General features: G+C 36.5%; 1 protein-coding gene across 1 annotated transcript in view; it reads right to left on the bottom strand.

Annotated features, from left to right (window-relative positions):
- SYN2 (synapsin II) overlaps nt 1–26,679 on the bottom strand; it is a 120,978-nt gene that overhangs the window by 17,089 nt on the left and 77,210 nt on the right. Inside the window, exons 6-10 of the mRNA XM_026045989.1 lie at nt 21,852–21,914; nt 19,437–19,579; nt 15,225–15,299; nt 11,376–11,478; nt 1,809–1,958 (exon numbers count right to left, since the gene is read on the bottom strand). Coding sequence (XP_025901774.1) covers nt 1,809–1,958; nt 11,376–11,478; nt 15,225–15,299; nt 19,437–19,579; nt 21,852–21,914 — 534 coding nt within the window. The remainder of the gene's footprint in view (nt 1–1,808; nt 1,959–11,375; nt 11,479–15,224; nt 15,300–19,436; nt 19,580–21,851; nt 21,915–26,679) is intronic.

The following is a 26,679-nucleotide window of genomic DNA, read 5'->3' as shown; positions in this document are numbered from 1 at the left end:
AAAGGCTGAATTCTTCAGCAATATAAACTAGGCTAGAAGAAAACTAATGGAAGTTCTGCAGCTTTACAGCAAATATCTCTTGGTTCACTTACAGCTTTTTTTCTTAGGAAGAAACTTTTCTTGTGCACACGATGCAGCAATGACTGAGGAATTTGTGAATTTTCTTAAAAGGTTCCTTTTGCGTCTCAATTTCATTCTTGCACCTGGTCTTACAACTGATTTTCTTTGAAAATGAGTAAATACTCAATTTTCATACAACAGATAACCTTTGTTTGGATGATGGCAGTTATTATAAATGCTCTTCCTCTTTTGTCTTCTTTGAAATCCAGGAAAGCCCAAGAAAGCATACCTACTCGGAACTTTATGTTATTTTTTGCCCACAGAATGTGACATACTAAAGGCTTTAAATGTCTCAGAGTGTGTCTTTTTGCAAATTTTGATTTATGTTGATTCGTATGTTTTGGGCAACTCTATAATTGGCTCTTCATTTTAAGATATGGCTAATTTGCTACATCTGAAAGAAAATGTATTTTGGCATAAAGTGATATATTTTTTCCCATTATCCCTCTTTTTAGGTGCCCTTTAGAATGGACTTGAGTCATATCAGATGGAAACTTCTCCATTGTATGTGGTTAGGTGGCTGCAACAATTTTGTGCTTAGTTTCAAGTGGCTATAATATAAATAGAAGCCACAGTACTTCTTTATGTGGGACACTATATTTTTATAACTTAAAGCATGATGATATATTTGAAGAACAAATTAGTCATTCTCCCTCAAGAACTAGTCTGCCTGAGGTATGCCACAGAGCTGTTTTCAAGTTGTTTACCTGGTGTGAAGCCTACTCACAGTAAAAATAGTTTCTTGACTTAGGCTTGGTAATTCCTGTCCTACAGTTTGTCTTATTTTGTGGCCTAATTGCCATGGGGATGGGATGGTAGAGATCAACAATACAGCGCTTAATGGCTTATTCTCAGAACGTATTGTTATAGCTTATTCCTTTGGTGTATTAAAAGAAGTATGTGGAAGTTGTGGCTGATTATGCTGCTGTGATAAGACCTGCTGCCTAGTCCATAAAAACCCAAGAGATGCCATTTCAGCATTTATTTATATAGTACTTTTATGTTCTTAGAACCTTGTACAAATATGCCAGTTTGTCAGGAGTTGCTTAAAGGGTCAATAAGCATGTTATAAACAGGTTAGAAGCACAGAAATGGAAACACAATATAATTTCCAAAGCTGGAAAGCAAGCTTTCAAGCAAACAAGTACAGGGACAGAATTCTAGGGACCCCATACTTAAACCATCAGACCACTTACTATAAAATAAGTACAAGTTCATCTGTTTTCAACCTTTGACATAAGTTTTCTAGTATGCTGAACTGATTTTAGGTATTTCCTAGGCTTGAAGGGCATTTCCTGAATTGCATGATATGAAAAAGATTATCAGGTAATTTACTTCTCGCAACAACAGCTACTGTCTTAGCATTTTTATCAACATCCTCAGGGCAAAGAGTGTCTACAAAAGCACTTCTTACTATTCCCATGGTGTTTAAACTTCTATGATACTGAGTGGCAGGAAACACTGCAAAGCCTAGTAATTCACTGACTCTCATTATTAATTTGTATGTAGAATCACATTAACAAAACATACTAACGACACAGGAGATAATCCCACTTAAACATCACAAACCTCTATAACATGCTATAAGTTCTTACAACCTGGTAGTTTATGGTATGTGCATGTGTACTTCTGCATCCAAATTCTTTGAGAGAAGAATTGAGCTTAAAATTATACAAAAATTTTCCTACCTGAGGCTGCTGAGTGGCGGTGGGTCTCTGAGGAGATGGCATAGGAGTTTTGGACAACATTTGGTTCATTTTGCTTACAACTAGTTCGGTTATATGTTGTCTGTCTTCAGTCTGATGCTCACCAATAAGAGGCATTGCACAGTCCATGACCTGTGAAAATAAAACAATACATGAGCTTATGAGATGGCATGAGAGGAAACTAATTCCATACCTCAGTAGAACGTCAGGCAATCTCTGTTTTTTTACAAAACGCAAGTGGTATCTTAGAAATGGTATGTGTCGTATCAGAGAAAAAGCCTGAGTGTAGGATATCAGTCAGGGGAGCAAGAGTAGCAGTTTTACAACACCATCCCTTCCCAGTCTTAAAGCATTACACAGGTTCTGGGCATACACTCTGTGGAGAACATGAAACATGTGGAAAATACACATCACATAGAGCAGATAGGCAATATGAAGGTTTTTTAAACTACTCTGTGGACTGTCAAAATTCTGCAGTATTTGCCTGCACTATGGTCCAAACTACATTTTGGAAGATTCATTCTCTTGTATGATTTCTGGTTCATACCATGCTCTTCAGCTGAATTAAGCCATGGAAATGCCAATTAAAACTTCAGCTTTGTAGCTGTTTGTTGGATTTCTGCTAAGGAAATGATAGATCCTTAAGGACTAATTAAAAAGTTAAAATAAGACCATATGTGCTTATTATTACTGACATGCTTTTACGAAAAAATATGAGGCTGCAGTTTAGCTGGAAAAAAAAGACAAAAAAAGAAGATTAAGAAAAGAAACACAAAAGAAAGTGGAATGTCACAGAGGCAAAAAAAGGTATGTATTTCAATTCTAAATGTGATAGTTTAATAATGTTTAGCAATTATTTAATTCAACTTTTCAGATGGGTAATGATAATACTGAATTCAGTTCACTTTGGTTCAGCATATTTTAAGTCTTTGTTATTTCTACAATATTCCTATTTTTGGCACAYCTATATGATTCAATGAGAGATAAAAAAAGGTAGTAAGTAAATGAATCCAACTTCTATAGGCAATAACACTAGACATCTTATTTCAACAATATGGAAAGGGTTTATTTCTCTTCAGACAAACTGCCATCCTTTAGCAATTTAAGCACTGTACAGAAAGAGGTGTAGACATGTCACCTGCAGCCCTGCACTCCGGTGTTTCTCATAGGTATGAGTAAGAGATGACTAACAATAAATTAATAGGAGGCTGTCTGGGATAAAGCAATTACTACTGCTACATTAGCAGCAATATAATGTATGGATTTCATTGCATCTGATTCATTTATATTCTGTGTAAAAACTGGATTGTATCCATCTCATTTTCAGCCTGAGAAAAGCTGCCTAACCGCCAAATCTCATGCAAGAGGTCCCACTTATGTTGATACATCATTCAGAAGAGACCATAATAAACTCTGGTTTTGGACAAAGACCAAAGGAATCCTTAAGTAAGAGATCAGTGGGGTCCTCACAAGTTCTGGATGCTGGAGGAGTATCAGTGAGTTTTCAGAACTAACATGTTAGTGTTTCAGATGGAAAAGATTCTAGCTTAGAAGAATCAATTATGTTTCAGAAATTTGTCCCCTAACCCTCAGCTGTTCCTCCTCTTAGAACTACCCTCTTCCTCACAATGAACGAGCTCCTCACCCATTCAACTTCCAGTAGTTCACCTCCTGCGCCTCCAAAGATTCTTTTTCTTATGAACTTTTCCTAGGAAGAGTAACCTTTGTAATTCCTAGAAAGTCCTTTGTAATCTGGAAAGATTGTGAAATAGAAGTTGTAAAATGTAAGACCCTGCCAAAGGACTGAATTGTTGTTTTTAAGTATTTCTGTAAATGCGACTTTACATACAAACTCTTTCCTTGGGGAATACTGCCATTTGATTTATCAAAACCCAAGGGAAAAATATAGTTATGTCAATAAAGGGGGAAAAAAAAAAAAAAAAAAAAAAAAAAAGCTTTCAGACCTTGCTCAAACTTCAGGGCAAATTTAGTAAATCAGCTGAGCTATCTGCTCGTAAGAGGTCTGAGATCTGTTTTGAGATATTACAGAGCTTTATATCAGTTCTAGAAGTACTTCTGATGGTTCAGGTGGAGCACAAAGTTTCATACAGAGTCAGTTGTTAGTAAGCTTCCATTAATGTAGCAAAGAGGGAAGTAGCTTGAGTGTGAAGGGATTAAATTCTAAATTAAAATGCAATATCTGACAGGTTATTACTGAACTTTTATCTATGATATCTGATTTGTAAGTTAAAAAATGTGGTTTTTGCTACTATTACACTGACATTGCAGCAGTTGAAATCCCAGGGCCTCATCAAGCTTAAATGAGATTTCTGAGTATGTCTTGGATAGAATTTTCTCATTCTTGCCCTTTTAAAGACTGACAATTTTAACACAAAATAAAATGATTTTTCTCACTGAAAGTTGAAAGTCATTAGGGATATTCAATTAAGCAAAACAATTTATGGGAATTAGAGAAATGGCAGGTGGAGCGTTAGGAAAGCACTTGTGAAATGCCTGCAGCAACAAAAAGCAGAGTCTATGGATATATTTCACATATAGCTTAAGAAATATGCATTAAGTAACAAAATACTGCCATCTTCATTTTAGATTTGAGCATAAATAGTTAATGGTTATCTTATAGTGCATCTTTTTTCAATTTTAGCTTTTAGTTTTGTTGGTAAAAAATCAAAGGAGCTGTTCTTATCAACACATTAGAGAGCCTGAATCATTCTATAAAACCTTGTAAACTTTCCAAGAGACATTAGCCCGGCACAACTAATAGTTTTTGAAAGCTTTTTGTTGTTGTCATGAATCACTGAGTGTATTAGTAACAACATAGTATCCTGAGTGAGTACCTTATACCTTTATAAACATTTTCATTACTTAATACTCTCCTCATCCAATTCTGACTATTACTCTAGAGAACAGGCACAATAACCACTACTTACTTACCGTGTCTGATTCTATCATCCCCCCAAAAAGTCACTGTGGTTCAAGACACCGGTAGCAAACCCCAAAACATGTAACTTTACAGAAAAACCATGTACACCAAGTCATGTTCATTATATATGTTGTTATTCTCTTCAAGAATTGGGAGTTTTAACACTGAAAGCAGGTTGCCATTACTAACCCAAAACCAAACATATCTCAACTAATCTGCAGCCATCTAATTGCCGATTTAGGATAAGGATTGCCATAAAGCCTAGGCTCGTAATTTCTGATGGAGCTGCTAGAATCAGGGAACCAGCAAATCCATGCAGTTTCCAAGGTTCCTCAAATTGTCACACCAGTAAAAACATGAGTGCAAATTAGGATACCTTTATAAAGAGTCAACTTTTCTCAAGGTTTCAACAAAGGCATTTTGATAGAGTTTTACCACCCTTTTGTAGTGCCTTTGTGTCCTAAGCAGAAGTGTGCTAGTTTCAGTAAATGACCCGAGCTCACTACCACAACTTAAACTGCTAAAGTACTGACAATGTGTGAAGCTTTCAGACTCACTGGCAAAGGTCCAGGGTGCTTAATTAAAGACTGCCCTGCTGGGCCTGACAGAGCACTCGGGAGATATGCGGCCAACTGGCCAGCACTGCCTTGAGTCCTGGCATTCAGTAAGGCTTAGCTGACTTGGATTTTAAATTGAAGGTTTACTCTTCAAAAATCTTTTAGCAGATCTTTTCCCATACTCAGAGGAAACTTCGTTGACTGCCCTCAGGTATATTTTGAAGGAAATCTTACATTTCTTCAAAGCCTAAGGTAATATTTTCAAGCATATCTGCCATGTCACATACTGAGGCAGACTAGAACACATACAGCAGTAGAAAACATAGCCATTTCCCCAGACAACCTTTTGTTACTTTGATGTTGTTAAAAAGTCTTTTGATGGCTGCCATACTTCAACAAATATTGTTGGTCAAAGGTGTGCTGAACCTTAAACTAAACAAGTACTTAGTCATATGCCAAGTTGGAAAAGTTGATGAGCAATATATGAGCTATATAAAGATTCGGCCCCTTTACTGAAGTTTACCAAATTTGTAAAAAGAGAAAGCAATGAAAGTACTGATTCCAAGATGAAATGCTCCTGAATGGCAGAGTAAGTGAAAAAATAACCATGCTTAAAGTGGTTCAATTGCAAGGCACAGTGCTCAGATTTATAATTCATTGCACTAGTGTGGCAAGCTGGCTGGCTGGGTGGCCAGAGGTGACAGGAGACTGCAGGGCCTCCTTCACTTCAATTGCTGGGAGGGATTGGTCTAAGCATCCAAAACCAGCATTTACACACTGCCTGGAATGTGGCTGCTAGGAGCGGGCCTACCTTCTGCTGCCTTCATGGGTAGAAGTTGACTTCATTAAGAGAGCAGTTCTGCTCTTCTTTGGCTAAGAAGCTCAAGGAGTGAGAATGCTTTACAGGCTAGGCTTTTTTTGTTTTTGTTTTTTTTTTTTTTTTTTAAGAGAATGAGGTAAATTTTGCTTTCTATAAAAATATTCAGTGAGACTTATCAGAATTCATTAATGCTTTAAATAAATGTATATTAGGGATTAAAAAATATTTTGGGGAATGCTAATAAGTTTTTTAAAACCTGTGAATAAGTAATAGAAATGCCATGCTGACACCTTCCCACTTTACAGAGCTTGGCAAAACTTAAGCATACCCAATGCATAATATTTATCAGCAGTCTATTTGCAGCCTATACTAGTTAAATACCATTTAAATACCTTCAGTGCCTAGCTCAGTTATTTAAAATAATGGAGTTTCCCACTAAATATTACACACACACACACACAAAGACATCTGTAAAGTRTAAGACAATCTAAAGTATAATGTTTTGCTCATGTCAGTAAAAACATGGGTCACTATAAATGATGGTCACTTTATTTGCATCAGTTTTACCTTTAGCTTATATGCCTTTCAGTAATTAATTGAATAAAATGTATTTCTCTTGTAATGTGGAAACTATCTATATTCTGAAATGCACTTAACACATCCCTTTTTTGAACTATAGTAGACTGAATGAACATATTAGCAGCAGTAGCAGAAACTACAGCAACTTGTTTAAGTCAACATGATACTGTGATAAAATAAAACACTGACCTTTCAATAATAAGACCTTTCAAAGAATTAGTCTATGCTCTCTGTTGCTAGCATGGATGAGGCAAGTATTTGAGTTTGGGGCTGCAAGACTGAGACTGCTAAGAAAGAGAAGAAAATACTGTTTATTCAACTCTGGCAACATAAAGGGAAATGGAATGGGATTAGTACAGGAACCAGTGCAATTATAAGACATCAGTAATTGCAAAGGGATTATCTGCTGTTTGAATGAGGAAGCATTCTGACTGCCATCATCTGGACACATTTATCTGTTACAGAATATGTTATGAGAAATCCTTTGCCTAGGGCTTTATGAAGTCCAAGTCTAAATGGTGCTACAAAAGAAGCAGTAGTGGAGATTTAAGAAGCAGATTAAAGGAAGGCAAAGGAAAGGAACATTGCATAAGACAGTGGAAGAGAAAGGTCTCTAAGTAGGCTGCTAAGTAGAAGGGCAATCAGAAAGAGTAGGGGCAGATAGAGGGCTTGCAAAGTAGAAATCTAGTCARTCTGAGAGGACAATTACACATGAAAAACTAACAAAAAAGCCCTTGTGAACTGCACAARAAGGTAAGAAAATTGTAAGTCCAAAGGGAAGAGGGAAGATTTTCCCTGAGAACTGGGGGAATTTACTTGGAATTAACGTCTACGCTTGAGAGTCTGAGTACTGACAAAAATAACTTACCTTGACTGGTCTGCCGATCAAGGAAGCTGGATTGTGTTGCTGCTGTGTTACAAATTTGTTATTTTTCTGTATTGTCTCTGGGGATCAGAATGTTTGCAATTCTAGGGGAGAACATGGCTGCAACGGCAAAGGCTAATAAACACTTTAATATGTACTTTTAATATGGGAGAAGTAATTAATATTAGGAAAAATAGTTTGAGGAGACCATTTAAATTCAGTGGAGCCTGAGAGCATGTAGATCTATCTCTGAGAAGAAAGATATTGACTAGATATGAAATAAGCATAGGCTTTTTCCTAAGGTCCCTTTTAGTTTGTAATATGAAATGCAACCAGACCTGAGAAGCTGTCAAGACCTGAAGATGCAGCCAGTCCTGAGAATTTGGCAGGGGCTAATACTGAAGAAAATGTTAGGAAATTTTATAATCCCTGCTACAGTGCGCGAATAACCACATTTACTGAAAAAGCAAGTTCAAAAGAATTGCTAAGAAAATGAATGAAGTTTCCTTTGATAAAGGTTCTAGTGCAGTCAGATTTATATGGTCACATTTCAATTACTCCTATCACTCTCTGCTATCAAATGCTATTCTCCCAACTTCAATGCARAAAATTCCACTGAAGTTAGTCTTTGCCTAGAATACTGAAGGATAATTCAGTAGAATTCTACCCTAATTAAGATTCACTCTGCTATGCTGGCTGAAATATATGCATGCTTTTGTACTGGTGGTTACAGTGGTTGAATGTCCCAAATTAAAAATCAAGGAGATCATATCTATATGCATTACTTCATACATTAGGAAATTCATGTGTTTATTGCCAGGTCACACGTGCAGAAGGAAAATGACAGTAATATAGAAAGCTTTAGTTTTATAACAGGACACAGATGGATGAGGACATGGATTTAACTGTGGGACTGCAGCATAAACCCAAAATTTACAGATTGAGTGTCCTGTCTAGCTATTTGTTCTTGGTTGCGGCAGACATGTGCTAGATCATTATTTTCTCATGTTGAAATTAAAACAAAAGACAGAATTTGTTCCTTACTGATAAAGACAGTCTTCTGCTCTTTTATTGTATGAGAGCTATAGGGTGGTAACTGCTAGATTCTGTGATCAATGTTGATTGGAAGCTGGCTTTTTAGCATCAACTGGGAGTAAGTTTTAGACATATTCTGTTGGATATGAATTTTGCAAACAATGCTGTATTTCCACAGGTTATATAGATTCTAAATATTCTTCCTGATGAGCATTACATCTTCCAAACAATTCAGCCAATTCTGCAGAACAGTAAGAATTATCATGCCTCTATCTACTCAGATCTTTTAATTGCAACATTATGTGTACTACTTAAACTGCTCTATAAAGCCGTTCCTGATGATTCCTATAATTTTGTCTTCTAAAAATATGAAYGTATGGAAAATTAGAGCATTTGTTCAGAAACAGCAATTGAGATACTCCATACAATTTCCCATAGCAATTATATTATTGAAAACTGTTCCCTGCCTTCCTTTTACCAAACAGACTACCCAAGTCTCATAAAAAGAGATGAAGTGTATACACTGACTTAAACACAAGTTGATGGTGCTTGCTGGCTTTGCTCAAAAATTTGAAAAATTGCCAGTAGGTTCCTGGAGAGAGTCAGAAATATATGAAAGCTTGACAGTAAGTAAAGGTAAGTTGGACAAAACAGTCTATTACCTAATATGTCACCTGCATTTTTAATGTGATGTGTAAGGCCTATTCCAGAAAACAGAAATGTATGTTCGAATATTTTTTTCTTGATACATGATTTTCAGGATCCTCTAAAATTCAATACCAAAAATGATGAAATAATCAAGAAGTTCAGTGAATGAAAGTGAAGTCCATTTAGTTTGACCAGAATTTGTGAACTGAGGAATGTAAAAAAGAAGTCAGATGTTAAAACATCCTTCATTTCCAGTGAGAGAGAGAAAAAAAAAAAAAAAAAAAAAAAAATTACAGCAGCATGAAAGGGGAATAAGGAATAAAAGAGATCAGTTGGAGCAGCTCTGTGGAGTGGGTTGATGCCAGTCATTCCTCAGACTAGTTTTGGCTACAGCCTATGAGAGGTAACATTGATTTACGTCTGGAACCTGCAGTTCCAGGAACACAGTTGTTAAATGCAATGCTAGTCTAGTTTTGTATTTTTGCACACACACCCCCTTTTGCTTTTTAACTACTAGCATTACCTTGTATCTTAAAATAATTTACATTTCTTTATTTTAGAATTAAAATTATATGCTCAAAATATAATGGCTTAAAGCCAGCCAAATCAACATGACCTATCTCAAATGTGATGAATTCAAATAAATCGGTGTGAGAGGGACATTTGGGGGCCTCAGGGTATGCAGAGTATCCCCCAAAGCTTCAAGTGATGTGAGTGAGGCTGCCAAAGACCAATTGCTATATTGTAAAGAAGAGCTTATCTGTAAGCAGACACCAAGACCTTCACAGAAAGCAGGTACTGAGACAAACCCACGGCTACATGCAAACAGTGAAGTCACACACATGACAAAAGTTATGTCCAGGAATTTCCTCTATATCACTCCATCTAATGTCAGAGGGGCCTGCTGCAGAAACAGTAAAACATAATTTTTCACTCTTTTGGACTTCACTGGGATAAGCATTACAGATTTAATGGTAACTTCTGGGGACACACTCTGGAGTATATAAAGGAATAAAAACAGGCTGTTTAGTAACGAACACTTCTTTCATGCTGCTAAAATAAGATACGATAAATTCTGGTGTGTTCAGGCAGACAGGAAAAGAGGATTTCCTCAAGTTTTCCTCAGTACCTCAGAAGCTAGGGAACAATCCTGATTGTTTTGCTGATAGTTTAGTTCTGCAAGTTGCAAAGACTTTTTTACATTGCTATTGATTTGGGAGACCTCAGCACTTGCAATAGGAAGAAATAAACGTGTGCATCTCCTTTGTGAAACAAGATAAGAAAATAAGCAGAGCCGTTTAACATTATGACAAAATGAAAATGTACAGCTCAGCATTATGAACGCTTATATATATGTATGTACGAATGTTATAAATAGATACACATAATAACAGAGGGTCCAGCCAAAATCTCCTTCTGTATCTCTGATTACTCCCATCATTTATAAAAATACTCTTGCTTCAGCAAATATGAATCTACTTTTGAATGGGGGCGATTCTGGAAATCTTTACAGTCCAAATAAGTTCTAAGAGTATAGACAATGCTGAAATCCTGAACTGTGTGATATGCAAGTTATAATTTTATGGGTAGATGGAGTTATATTTATTCATACTAAACTTAAAACAAACAAAAAGCTTAAACTTTTCCAAAAGTTCTTGAGTATCATCTTCTAAACTTATGTTCATGAGAAATTGTATCTTAAAAGTCACATTTAGGCTGGAAAAAAAGTTTTCTCTTCATCCATAATTGCCCTTCCCATGTAAAGGTATAATTTTGCTGGGGTTCCCTTAACACAGTGCTATCAATAAGTATTCCGGAAAAGACTGGTAAGCCTGCTCAGGAAAGGAATTCTAAGGGTTGGGCAAATATGACATCTACATTTGGTTTTGTTTTGTAGTCTATGAACATTTCCTCAGACACTAAAAACACTACCATATGATATAGTTACATTTTCCAGCAAATATTGCCACTAAGTTGGACATGTGGCTTTTGTTTTATGATTTAAACATTGCTTAAAAATACACCCTTTCCTGAAACGCAAATGAGCTAATGCCTAACCATTACAAAAGTTTTGTATTTGCAAAGACTGAAAAAAGTTGCTTACCTCAAAAATATAATCTTTTCCATCCTTTCCATGAACAGCTTTAACAGCACAGATGTCCAAACCACCAAATATTTCAGAACAGGTGTCAACCCAAAGCTTGTACCTGTTATATAAAAATATTTTTTTCCATGAGTATCTTGTCAGTCTTGTTTTTATGGAGGCTTTGTTTAATAATGTATTTTATATAACGCTTGTTTCAAATTCAGAATTTTCACAGTATCATCACTTTCACAATATCTGCATTTCCCAGAATAGCAGCTTAGAAATACTGGCCCAGTTATTCTGCTTTGCCCAGTAGAACCCATAAAAGCTGGGGCTCCATATCCTGACATCATGTTATGCTGGCTTCAGTCTCAGCTTATGTTGCTCCAAGCATATGTCTGCTCTAAACTGTGAGTAACCTGAAGATCAGATATGCTGGAACACATAGTATAGCTTGACAGTTGGGGTTAAAGGCTATTTGAGAACTCCACAGAGGAGCACTAATCTGACTGATTTTTATGACTTGAGCGATGCCAAGAGTTTTAGAAAGTAAATTTCACAAGGCTTCTATGAAATTCAAACTTGTGTTATTTGTGCACAAATCCAAGTGTGCCTTACCTACAAGGCTTGGTACCGTACTTACATGTGGCTGTTTATCAGGGAAACTAGAATGAGAGTCTCTGTCTTAAATGGCTGGAAGGAAATGGAGGAATGAAAAGCAGCACTGATTGCTTTGTAAATACATCACTGAACAAGTCAAAAGAAAGAACGAGACAAAACAACCGTCACGATGGTACAAGAGAAACAGCTGCAGGACACATTTAAAAGTTGGGCAGCTCGCAGCTAAGCAYAGTATTTTTCACGTTGGGCTACAGACAATTACACTAAAATTCAAGAGAAGCTGTTAAGAATGATGAAGAATGCTTACCAATCTTACAAAAAGGATAGTCTTTCATACAGTACTGAGCGTATTAGCACTTGCATTTCATTTCTAAAATCATGGTAAGAAATATGGATAGAGGAAGGGACAAGCAGTACTGTGATTTACTTTCCTTGCAAGGAATAGACCATCCTGTGGATAGATTATCTGACTAACATGGGAACGAGGCGGGATTTATTAGAAAAAGAGTGAGGCAGTTCCTGYGATCAAATAGAGAGTTGTCAGTGACATAAAAAGGGAGCCAAAATACTTCACTGAGAGCTCACTGAGGTGATGCAAGCTGTATGTTTGTTCAGTGACGACACTGGCTCTTAGACACAAAATCACACGAAGAACTTTCATTAACTAATAGCATAGCTATGCCTATGCAGCAGCTAAGTAACGATATGATCTTGAAAGAGGTTATATAGCCAGATACAACAGTTTTACCTACTGAAGTCATTTTCCTAAAAACAAACAACCCCCCATCACTACCACCACCACAAAACAGTTTAAAGCAGATATTTATCATATTTCTTGATTTACTATTTTAACTTAGTGACAGCTATTTTCTTTTGCAGACCACATCCTGCTCCTTCTTGATCCAAATTTTGAGCCATGATAATAAATTTGCCACATGATAGTATTTTCCATTGACAAAAAAAAAGACATAATAAAAACAGCATTTGACCTCACAGTCAAAGGATTAAAGGAAACTACTAGCTAGTCTGTAAGGAATAAAGCTCTTATTCACATACATGTATCTTTAGGAATAGCATCCTTTCCAAGTATACTTCTTAGTTCCTGTGTTGTATTTTTCTTTACATCAAGTCTGTTTCAGTGGAAAAAAAAAAGCAGAGGGTATGGAAATGGATAGAATGGTTTGAAAAAAAATCTGATCGTAACATTTTAGCAAAGAATTTTTTTTCCTATGAGAAAAATTCTTTTTGTCCAAAAAGAGAGATTTCTTTGGATGCCTGACAATTTCAACATCTGTAGATGCATCAACTGATTGGACTGCTTGCATGCACTCCTTGCTTACAAATGACCTTTTCTGGCACAAAATACCAAAGTATATCTTAGCACAGAGCAGAAAAATTACATTTACATTCGGAAAGAAAGGTCTTGGCTGGACCAGCCTGTTGTGTTTGAAACCTAAGTCTTACACAGTAGGTTTGGCCTGAGGTCACAGTTCTCCCAGAGCCCATACAGTGCTCAGCACCCTCAGAACTGACTGAGCACTCAGTGTGGTGCTTTGGGGGGCTGGACCTGAGCAACTGGGGTGCCAAGCGAGGTCTGCACAACTAGAATAGGTCTGAACCTTCTGATCCTACCACTAACGGCCTGTCTGAAATGGAGGAGACAATAAGAGAAATGTAATGCTGAAGTGCATTTGTCTGCTTAGCCACCGCCTCGTAGTGCTGCATATTATTCTTCTTTTCAGCATTTCTAGACTTAAGATTTCTATTCAGTCAACTCCAACAGTGCTAAGCTTGCAAAACGCTTTTTCTTAAATCATGAAAAAAATTTCTTAAATCATGAAATCATGCACATTTTGGAGCATAATCAAATATGACCATATAATGCATACCCGTTTCTGCAACGAGGAGAAATGAACGTTTTCTACGCTTTTGCCTTCATCAGCCTAGAAGATCTGTATTTCTTGGTTAGTACTATTTTTAYGGGTTAGTATATTTTTATGGGAAAAAATATATTATGCTTTAATTGTCTTACTTTCAAAAGTGGAAACACAAAGTGAGGTAGCCACGCAAGGTTAACATTTTACACTCATGCCTATASTTGATTTTGTTTAGTTTGCCTTACAGCAAAACTAAAGAGCCTGTAAATATTTCATGGACCATAATTATACACACTAAAAAAATGTTCTTTTTTTCCCCCCTCAGTGAAGGCATAACCTCACTTTCTCAAGGAAGGTGGGAGGGGAATAAGAATGAGAAAATAATGTAGCTCCACTCTGTCCACCAAGGSAAGATCCATGAGGACACAGTTTAGACAGAATGGGCTGGGGAGCAGGGAGTTCTAATTCCTCAGAGTTTCGTGCAGGTCCTGGGTCTCTCTTAAGAAGGACGAAGTTGTTGTAAGTTCCAGACTTTCAAACACCGAAAAAAAAACCTACTACTGAAAATGAACCATTTTTTTGAACTTAAAATCCTTTTGAATGACACTTTTATGATATAGAGTATTTTCAGTTTCCACAGGGAAAAATCTTTGAAGAAACTGAACAAGAGAAAATTCATAGCCATAGAAGAGTGTCAAAACTTTCTTTTGCAGGAGAGGTCCAGGTACTGTGGAGGAACTTGGTGCAAATGAGCAATACTGACAGGTCAGTTGTTGTAGACTCAAGCTTCAATATGGCACTGCAAGGAGAATATAACTGGCTGGATTGCAAAAACATAACCAGTACAAGCTGGAAAGAGAATAAAGAAAAGCAGAATAAGCCAAAGTACAGAGCTGAAATGATGGCGTGAGGGAAATAAGCCTCAGTATATCCCAGCATTTGGACTAAAAATCTCAGTTAAGTAGAAATTTCAAATGTGAAGAGACAGCAGTTCAATCAGACACATTGCTTAGTTTCAAGATAGAAGAAGAATGGTTACAAACAGCATGGCAAGGTGGGGGAAAGGAAGAGCACTACATATGAACCAGTGAAAATGACTGAAGGTTGAAGCTGAAAAATGGGATCATGGGATTATCTGGAGAAAATGCCAGTAGTCTTCTAGATACACAGTTGATTTAAGAACTCAAATGTTCACTTAAAGCACCTACATCTAGTACTTAATTTGGGTACTTAACCCTAGGACAACTTCACTTGGAAAGTCCTGGCTCATTTCTTTCACCTAATTCAAAGGTTTTTACCAAAATGAACTAGGGGCATTCATTTACCATGAGTTACAAATCAGCAGTGTGATGCATGAGCCTTAACTTACTTATCTGACATAGCAATTTGTTCCAGCATTGCCGAGCCCGTGTTTGTCTTCCAGTTGCCGGATATGGAAGTCCTCCTGAAAGGGGGGAAATATTACAAGAGACAGACAATGTTTTTATATCTTCACTTTTTCTTAAAGTTTCCTGATTTTTACTGTTATATGACGTAAAAGTATTTACATCTTTTTCCTATCTCACAGTTTATTATTAAAAAATCATCTTAAAAGATGAAATCTAACCAAGCATCACAATTGGCAGTAACACTCACCGCACCGCAGGTGTGCAGGAATGGTAAGAAGTATGACAATGCTGTGAAAGTTGTGTTCATTTAAGTTTTTTTTAAATGCAAAAGTGCTAGAAATAAGAAGTTATCAGTTGGAAACTAATTAAATAACTTACATTCCTACTTTATATGCTATAGGTTCTCATTTTAGATCCATAGAACTCCAAAGTTTAAGTGTGATCCAAGAACCTGTTTTAGAGTTGTATTTTAGATTCTCATCCAAGTTTCCTTCTTTTCTAGTTTCCTCATATAATCTAAACAGTTTTATTTCCATACTCAGAATTACCTCTTTTATTGCTAAGATTTTTTTCCACATAAAGCTTCCCCCCGCCTCCCTCCCTCCCCGCTCAAGACTTTAGGACTGTTACTAGGGCTGAAAAGATTATTGTTTTCTTAACTGAAATACTCCACTGGGAATAAGCTAARGACACAAACTATAAACTACTTCCAGACAGTAAATTAACAGTAAATTAATAGTAAATTTATTAAAAGTATATCAGGCAGAAGTACTGTATTCTCCTCATCTTTCTATTAATCTAATTGCAAGGGTCAATAGCAATTGTGGGTGAATGTTGACCTTTCTATAAGAGTCTTTTACAGTTGAACATGAAGCATAAAGCCCTTCTAAGGCAGCATATTCTTTGTGAATGTGGGAGAAACTAGTGAAAAGGGAATATGTGTACTGAGTTGCGGATGCAAGGCAACACTTCTCAGGAATAAGGCTATTTTGTGATTTCAGTTTCACTTTTTCAAGCAGTACTTATTTCCATGTGTCCCCTTTCAGAGCAACTTATTATTAAGCCCTGTTCCCTGTTGAATCTGAAGCAGARTCAAGACCTGCTGTGTGACTGTAGGGCCCCCTTGGGGCCACCTGGGGTGCTGGGGACACACACTGAGCTGGGGGATCACCAAGCTCCTCACAYGCCCACTCTTGTTTATAGTTTCATTCTCTTAAACGCCAAGATGGAGCTTGTGCGGTGGAGCCACAAGGAAAGTCTCTAGAACAGCAGAGCTGTTTGGTTACACTGTGCAGAATACCAAACTGACATTCTGGCCTTTTAAACTTAGACACAATTCTGGTCATTCATATATGATTCATGTATGATTTCCTCTATGGCAACATTTAGATTCCACCCCCACCACACAAACACACTTCTGTGCTTGTGTTCTGATAAGTGCTAAATGTGTTTTTTCATCATTATTTTCTCTTCTTCTACTAAATAATAATTAAATACTACAGAAAATATCTCCTAGACTGTCTGACTGCATGACGTTCAGGCTTGAGATGTTCTCACTTGAGTTGTTTTTTGTAATATATGAAGAAATGCATTGAAACTGGGAGATGGGGAAAAATCTGTAATCAGCATAAACAATTCTAAGCAACTTGTGCTTGTCCCTTTCCAACACCTTCTGTTTTGTAACACATCATTTTAAAGAAATTGATGCAAATTCTATGTTAAGTGACTTCTCACCAGAAAAAAAATGTAGAAACAGTTACCTATACTTCTTGTAATGGTAGCCTGTCCATGTGCAAGGTAGATGCGGTTCATGTAGTGCTGTGCTTCTGTTTCTTGAACTTTGGTGCACAGTTATGGATTCAATGTATTGATTTTAGACATAGAAAGGAATTTCTCTTTATTTTTTTGTGTTAGACCCTTTTAACTTTATTTCCTTGAAGTCATGTGAATTCTGTAACAGTACTAGTAGTACTAGTTAAGCATTTCTGAGGAGTCATAGTATTTAGGGGGATCCAATGTTGCCTTTTGGCTATAATCTCTACTGACAGATGGCAAGCACCAGTGTTTCAGGAATCGTGGATCCACTCATACCACAATTTCCCACAGATTTATAAAACTGAGGCTCTTAATAACTCTCTTTAAACTACAGAAATAAATGTTCAGCTGGTACTTTTCTTGTGGTAACTTTAAGTACTCTGTTCCTGTGTAACAGAAGAAAATGAGAACCAGCTGTAAGACAATATACTATTGACATAATGTAAAAAAAGAAAAAATTTACATTTGGTAAATATTCTCTTTTATGATGCTTTATAACAATGAATAACTTTCTTTTTTGTGTGTAACAACTGTATGAAAGAATCTAGAGAAAAAAAGGTTGATAGACTTTCAGTATTTGTATGAATCCTTAGTTTTTAGGGAATACAACCTTAAAAAGCAGTAGAAATTAGGAAGAACGCTCTGTCATTTTAACTTATCTTTGCTGTCTTTTAGGCTAACTGCTTCTTCTAGAAAGAAGAAACATTTATGCTTAAAAAATGTCTGAATTACCATGTCTGAATCTTACAAATGTTATTTTAAAGATTGAACTGAATTCAGATTTTAAGTATAGGGCCCTGCCCTATGAAATGCAATGTTCTGGACAACCAAGCTACTGAACAAATACAGTATGTGTCTCTGCGGGTATCTTAAAATGTGTAATAACCACTAACGGGGAGCTGTAAGAGACACAAAGCAACTGTATATTCTAAACAGGGGAAGGGAGAGTAATACACAAGAAATTTGCCTACCAAAATACCAACTGGACAGAAAATCTTAACATTAGACTTGAAGAGTCTTAAATAGTTGTATCAAATGGTCACAGATACAGAAACAGAGATGTAGTAACTGCAAGTAGAGGGAGAACAAGGCTATCAAATAGGACTGAGTGCAGAGTAAAAGGGAAAGGGAATGAGGGTAGGATACAAGAGGGTAGAAAACTGAACGGTAGAAATGTTCAGATTAAAGAGGTGGGACTGGGACCAAGATATGGCTCGGACTGACAAGAGAGCTGGAACTTTAGAGAGCAAGAGTATGGCAATTTGTGGAAAAAAGTAGGATGGATTCTCCAGGCAGGGGAAAAAGCTAGGAACTTTCAGAGGTTTACACCCCTAGGCAAAGGGTTCCACATTCCTAATAGATCTTGCTTTCTGTTTCTAAATTACTTGAAACCTACTGCTTATTCTATGCTTGATACGTAAAAACATTTAATGCATTTTTAAACCAGTTCTCACTTCTGCGTCTTAATACTTATGGGTTGCTTGGAGTTCAATAATGTTTACTGATAAAGAATCTGACTTTATTTTACTGTTTTCTATTCTAATGTCAACATACAAGAAATCTCTTTTGTCTTCAGTGTTGCAGGAGTCCTTGGAGGGGGGAGAGAGAGAGTATTTTTCTTGCATGAGAACTACAACCATGAAGGGACAAGTATATGAACTGCTCTGACTCATGTTAAACATAAACGGAGTCTATACCAAGTTACACTGTTGGATCATTGTAACAGGGTAAAAGTGTGCAGAAAGACAGTTACCAAACTCAACGGATACACAATAATCTGTCTTGTTGCTCTGTTTAAAGTTGTTTCTGAAATACCCATTAGGTTTCTGGTACAGTATCTCTTAACAAGTATGTGCCAACGTATCGAACAGCTCTTCTAAAACAGATTTTCATCCAAATATGTGAAGGGCAATGTATGATTAGAATTTTTCTTACACCTGTTACAGTAAGAGTACTTTCTTCCATTTGTGTAAGGTTATCATTCAGGTTTGTATGAATGAATGCTATCTAAATATCTTCAGAGGGAAAAGAAAATTTGACCAAAGTGGGCAAAAGAAAAAAAAGACATTTAATAAGCTCCTCTGTTCAAAGAAACTTCCCTTCCAACTGCTCATTTCTTTATAAGAATATATGAAGAAATGTTAGCAGGAAAACTCTTGTGGCAGGCTTACCTGTTGTTTTATTCTCCCAATGACAATCAACTTAAAGAAAAACTTGATAAACCTGGAAAATCTGACATGTCTGAAATACCTTCTTTCCAAAGAGCATGACATGCAGACATCACATTTCAATTCAGAGACTCATCTAACAGTCTTAATCTTGCTGATGCTTATCAATTTTGAAATAAAAGGATGAAAAAAGACAAGTTTTTAGCTCACATGTATGCTTTGTAGTTACTGCCTATCTTTTGGATCCTGATGTCGTATTTGGAGTCTATGAAGGGTTCAGTAGTGGCGTAGGTCTGAGTAAGCGCTACCACGCTGGCTATGTCCTGAAAATCGTAGTGGTTGTCTACCTTGATCTGTAGTCACCGTAACAAAAGTAAACAGCATATACAAGAAAAAAAAACAACAGTTAGGAGTAAAAGGCAGAATTCAGTTGCAAAGAGCATTCATGAGACATATGGGTTTTGATAGCATTCATTTAAAGAACTGGATATTTTATTTAATTTCTAGATTCTATCCAGAAAAATAATCCAAAAAACCTGTATTAAAATATCTATTTTTTAAAGGAAAAGAAAAAAGCCTATTCTGCTGTAGAAAGCAATTTCAAGACAGTGGTATTTCATTCTGTTTTAATCCACATAGAACTCTTGTTGATTTACTAGACCAGACATGTAAATTAAATCATCTACGGAGCCAACCATATACTATCCAATCTGTCATGCACCTCCCAGGAGGAAGAATCGTGACATCATGACAACTGCCTGGTCACACTGAGCACAGAGAGTTGGCTCAGGACGGTACAGCCAGTTTTTCCCAGTTTTGTCAAGTGCTCTGCGAGTCGTCAGGTTTTCCAGGATCAGACCTTCCTGGATGCAAAATAGAGAGGTAAGCAATTGTTGATAGGAATTAAGACTACCAAACTTTCATGTCTTAAAGATGGTGGTGGAAAAGTGGAAAATATTGATTTGGCAGGGAAAAGAGAAGGAAACCTTAGAGAGAGAGATTGGCATTTACTTGCGAGCAGGGAGGGCACATTTCTGGCAATTTCAGTTGAGTCAAAGGAAGTTGACTAATACAGGGAAAAACTGAGGGAAGAGAGGTCTGATAGAAAATGGGAGAGGGAAACTGGAATTCTGACAAGATGTTGACCCCAAGCTCCTTTCGGAAAGGCAATTAAAGAAGACAGGGATTAGTACTTGTCATGCTACCAAATATTGGAAATTCTTGCAGCAGTGTGCAAGGTCAGTGTCCTGTTTGCTTCCACTGTCACCAGATGCCCGGATGTGAGGAGCTGTGGAGCAGGACGCGCACATCCCATGGAGGTGAAGGCACGAGAAGGCCTCTCAACTCTCAGACAAGTACAGCATAATTTGCCATCTGAGAGCCACAAAACCAGACCCAAGCACTGGTCTCAATTCACTTTCTGAAAGCCTAGCAGTACACACTGCTCTAATTTGACAAAAGCAAACACACTCCTGCTAGTAATGTCTTTAAGCAGGACAGGTGTAGGAGAAAACGTGTGCTTACTCAGACATTCAGTGTTTCAATACAAACGGCTGGCATTTAGTTTCTAGGGATTGAAGGTATTTTATATTCAGGAGTATCTAGAATTTTTGGGGTACATTTGATATACTGAACACCTATGTATATTATCTTCCTTTACTATAAATGATATGTTAATATTCAAAGTTTACAAAGAAAACAGTTTCCAATTCTTGCAATTATGCAGTCCACAAAATTACAGTTTAAGTGATCACTGACTAATTCTGGTTTCAATTAAGTTGGCTGCCAAATTCCTACTGACTTACTCAGGACTAATTAAAACAGAATCATAGGCAAAAGAACATAACATAGAATAAAATTTTTGAATAAAGTGCAATTAAATTAGTTTTCTACTGCCTAGTGGCAAATTTTATGTTCATGGAACTTTTCAAGATTCATGATGATAAATATTATCATCTGATGACATTTACTAATTCAAAACACTTACAAGGTTCTGAAGTGTTTCCAGAGAGAGAGTACTTAATTTGTAACAGCTACAATTTTAATTGGTATCAGTGAAAGTGAGGTTTAAATCCTGTCCCTTGAACTAACATTGTGAGATAAATACCACCAAAATGACTGTGCTCACCACACTCATTACTTTGGAAAAAGCAAGCAGCAGTTATGTAGTGGTATGAAATGACCATAGAGAATACATTATGACAGGAAATCAATAAAAAATCTTGATCAAGCTGAAACTAGGAGGGAACATCAGCAAAACTTCCTAGACTTCCAGGCCCACAAAGCTGGACTGTGCAAAGACACCTTGATGCTTAATTAGTTTTACTGAAGTCAGTTAAATTAACAAATAAAGTTCTTGTTTCAGAAAGCATCTCCACATGTCCTTAAAACTATCCCTGTGTAAGATAATATATTAACTGCTTGAATATATACACAGCTGTTCTAAGTGTTTTCGTAAATAGGGGTACTTTCTTGAATAAAAATAAGCAGCAGGTTGCAAGGACAGGTAGCTAAGACAGAATTCAGATGAGAAGTTAAAATAACCAGCAAGTAAAAAAAAAAAAAAAAAAAAGCATCTTATTTTAGAGAAACAACCAAGCTCCTAGCATGCAACAGTGTCTGCACCTTTCCCATGCCTGAATGAGCATGTCCAATCTTCACAACAACAGGAAACGTTGGCATTGTCAGCTAAGAGAGGAAAAAGAAAAGAAAAAAATATTAGGGATGATAATCGTGGGTTAGATAATTAATACAGATCACTTCAGCAAGTTTTTTTTCCCCACAATCACACAAAATTCAAAGGCCTTTCTTCCAGTATCTTAAATCAGACCCGCACTGTATCAAATTGATGTGAGAAAAAGGACACAATATTTGCACTGCTACATTCCTCTTTCTTGCATGACATTTTGCCTCTACTCTAAACACGACCACAGAGTCCTGCTGAGGCTGTTCTCCCCGCACAGGTATTCATACAGGTATCCACAAATTGTTCGGACAGCCACTTTAAACCTAAATGTTACTTATACCAAACCAGGATATGTTGCAAATTACTCAACTTACAGTATCTCAGTTGACAGTAAAATTACAAGTAACACTGCTTATTTTAGGTTCAATTTCAACAAAATTTAAGTGTTTCCTGGAAAAAGTTTGACATGGTTTTGTTTTTTTTATTGCAGAGCCATACCAGAAAAGAGGTCTTTGGATCAGTGATGTGCACAGCATATCTATTTTTTAAACTTATTCTAGGACTCATAGAAAAAACCMTCTAGTGAAAAAATATTAAAAGGAAGTATTTGCCATTATTTAGATAGATCTTGTTTTGGGAAAGCACTGAACAATTCTGTCTTCACTGTTGACTCTACTGTCTCTTAAAAGCTTAAGGTATATGTTTAAGGTAGGCGTTTCACGGCAATAATAAGGCAGTTTTTCAGTGTCAGATGGAAGATACGCTTTTTTTTTTCATTGAGTTCTCTGAGATTTTAATACTTGAATTCCAGTTGGCATTTTTAAAGGAACCATATCAAGAGAGGGCCTTTGGTCCAAAACATATTTAATATTCTATTGAGCTATTTCAGTCTAAGTTGAAAAACTTAACCATTAAAAATTTTGATCAGTTTCAAAATAACAAAAATAATTTGCAAAAGCACCATGTAATAAAGGTCAGCTATTCTGCAATTAAAAAATTGACTTCTCTTTAAACTGTAGGAATACAAAGTGGAGATAACATCTAGTTACTTTTTTTTTTTTGTGCTTTTATATTTTAAAATTAGCTTTTTTTTTGTTTCAGTTTTGAGATGGAGAGCGGGGAAACAAATCATAGCCTGACTCAAGCTGCATAAGGACAGCAGCACATTTTTGTGATTCAACTATAAACCAATGAAAGAGGAGTTTAATGGCWATGCTGGCAGGCCTCTAACCAGAGCAACAGAAATGGCACTCCTGTAATTAGAAGCACCATGGATCTTCCCATGAGTCCAGAGCCCTGGAATTGTCTGGAGACCACAGGAACTAACACAAACTCATACACATGTACACACATACACAGAAATATGCATATGTTTGCGTGCGTGTGCATACTCAATCATATATAAAAAGCAGCTCTTCGATTCTCCTGGGAAAAGGCAGGAGCCCAGTGAGGCATCTGGGATCCTTTGCCCTGAGCCCCCTGCCAGGCGCTTGTGCCATGAGGAGGGCGGTGCTGGACACTGTGGCTTGCAAAACAAACCAACAGCCACCTGGTAGAAACTCTGATCTGTGAACTTGAAGACACGTTCACCTGGGGTCAAAACTGCATTATGTTGTGCAGATAAAGAGTAAAGCATTTTTGGAAACAGAATCTTTTTAAAATCTATGTAAAAGAAGCCTGGGYTCCTAAATTTCAAATAGAAAAACATTTTATATTGAAGATTTCTTTCTGAAATGACTCATAAGTTTCTGTCACTTAGCAAAAATAAGATTATATACTTCATGACCAGACAAATCTAATGGTTGCTACCACAGGGCTCATTCACATTTGACATGAGTTTTAATGAGTATTGCAATAATACTCAAAAACTCCTTGGCAGAAGAGCCACCTGTCCATTTTCAGAAGTCTAACCTGGCCTTGGTTAACTATGCTGCAGAAGGATTCGAAGACAAATGAGTAAAGGGGATTCAATATTGCAAGTGATTAAACCCATAATGGAAATATTAGAGCATCTATGGGTTTAAAGTCTGATGGTAATGCTCTATCTGAAAAAAACTTCCATGTTTTTAACAACATAACTATCCAAATAGCTATTAGTAGTTTTTTTTCTCATTTAGATGCCATTTAACTACTTACCATTACTTTATCTTACATACCTACAGTTTATCATTTTCAAAGTAATGCAAATAGTTCTCTTAATGCTGTATGAATGTCACTAAAATTGATTCTGTAATGGCCTCATTCTTATCTTTCTACATGAATGCATTTGAGGTTAACTGGCCTAATCCGGAGAGGAGTGATCTTTCYGCAATAACTACATTGGATCTTTTAATCACAGATTTGCAGTGGAAATCCACAGATTGAAGGCAGCTGCCTCAAACTGGAGTTTCATTGCCTTTAAGTGCCCTGGGATCTGGACTCCACAAGCTCACCATGTTTACAGGCCAGTATACCTGGAGACTCATATTTTTATTTTAAACTCATCTTTTTAAACTGTTGCAGTAGCTGTAGTATAATTCTTCCACATTACTGATAATAGTGTGGACAGCAACCCCTCAACATCTCCAAGTCACAGATTTTTAATTCATCTGTTACCAGAACTATTCATACTGGTTTGATAACAGCAAAGATAGAACAGAATAAACTTACAACATAGATTTTTTTTTTTTTTTTTGCTCTTTTTGTCTCCCATACTCCTGACAGGCAATGAGAAAAATAATAACAGTTGCAGTAAAACTACTTCAATTTCCAGCAGATGAACAACCATCCCAATTTGGAGAAACACCAATTTAGCCTCTAAACTCAGGAGAAAGTTGACTCAATATTCTGCAAATGCTGAACAAGCACTAATTAAGGCAGGCATGAATTCAAAGCAAATACTTTCGAACTACAGCAGAGACACAAGTTTCTCATGTTGTTACGTCTCACAGTCAGGTCATGACATCTACTGGATTAGCCAGCTTGAGACCACAAAGCTTTTGAAGCTGCTGGTATGGGGACCGGTAAGTTATCAAATCTTCATTAAAGTTTGAAATATTTTGGCTTTTCACTCTTCACTTAATGTAATTTTATATTTCAAACACTCCTTTTCCATGTTAGCAAATTATGTCCAAATAAAAATCTGGTTCAAATCATTAGTTACTGTTCAGTATTTCAAATACCTAAAACCTGCAACATCATACTGTATAGTCTAATATAATATATAATGATATATGTCAAAATATTTTCAATACAATATGGTGGTTTCATAAATGACTTTAGGCTGGCCAAACTTTGTTGTTAGGCGACTTAATAATTATACTGAACAAATAAGAAAGCATTGAAAATTCAAGCCATTTCAGGAATTACTGCCAGATGAACATACAACAAAACTGACCATACTTAGGGAACTAGAGATCAACTRTAAATATTAAAGATCTCCATATGAAAAAGGAAGGAAATCCCCCACCCCCCCTTTTTTTTTTTTTTTCTGGAAGATCATTTTCTTCAGTCATACACAGAGTATTTATAAAGGTAGTCATTACCATTATTCAAAAAATCTGGGTGTATTCCCTGACCCACAATATATAACCAACCCGAAATTTAATACAGAAAGTTTTATACTGCACATTATACTGCCAGTGCAGCAGCAGAAAAAAGAATCCTGATACTTGAACACATCCACGAGTCATGTCCTTCCAGTGAACCTGACAAAATAAACTTCTGTTTTAAAAAGAAACAAAACATACATTGTAACTAGAGGCAGATGGCAACACTATTAAGTCATGAAGATAGATTCACTCTTTAGGATTTGTGCAGCAGAGTCAGAGACTTGACATTCCCTTGTTACAACCCTATTTCTGCTTTGTTTAGTTTATTCTTTTCTAAAGTTGAGCCAACCCAAAGCTCTAGTCAGAAATCCTACTATGGGGTTTTTTTTTTTTTTTTTTCTCCTGTGAATAGAGTCTGAGCTTGCTGCAGGATTTTATATGGTTTTATCCTAATAAATTTGGAAGGAGTTGTCTAATTCAGAGCTTGACTTTTACATTATACAACATATACACTGAGTCCTGTGCTGGTTCAGTGACTGGAATGCCACCCCCATCTATATAGCGAGATTCCTGAATGTATATGTATCTTGAGAGAACCAGTGATGAAATGAGGCATTCTTTCCACATAGTAACACTGCACAGAGCTTTCTGTATAAAATACAATTAAACACACTCCCATTTTTTTCTTCTGTTTAGTTATGAAGCCCATTTACTCTTAAACAGCTTGAAAATGAGATGCTGTTGCTGAATTCTGATCATCACAGATCCTTCAGATATTTGACCAACCTAACCCACAGGCTATAAATTACACACATGAAAGACACCCAGTAGCAATATAGTTACCTTACATAGGTAAGGTACCTTAGACTTCTCTCTCCTACGTAGCTGTGCATGAACATCTAGGAAAATCTGTTAACTTACTGACCCTCTCACTGGCTTTGACAGCATGTACGGTTGCTACCATTGCGGTCTTTACAACATGAGCATACAAAGATAAGACAGATGAATCCATCTGAATTCTACTCATTTTATTGCATTAATCTTTAATTATCTGGCCACACAGTGATTTCTAGATCAGTATGTACAATGTTTTCAACTGCAAAATTAAATACTCTAGTTTGAGATATTAATCTAGCAGTTACCTATCACTATTATCTTCAGTATCGCTAGTGCGAAGGTTATTTAATCGACCAGTAGAATGAATGCACAGTCTTGATCTGTGTCACGGCCTTTTCCC

Source organism: Nothoprocta perdicaria, unplaced genomic scaffold (genome assembly GCF_003342845.1).
Source record: "Nothoprocta perdicaria isolate Ctin4 unplaced genomic scaffold, notPer1 scaffold_42, whole genome shotgun sequence".
NCBI lineage: Eukaryota > Metazoa > Chordata > Aves > Tinamiformes > Tinamidae > Nothoprocta > Nothoprocta perdicaria.
The sequence above is the reverse complement of the archived record's forward strand: the minus strand, read 5'-3'. Positions and strand labels throughout refer to the sequence as shown.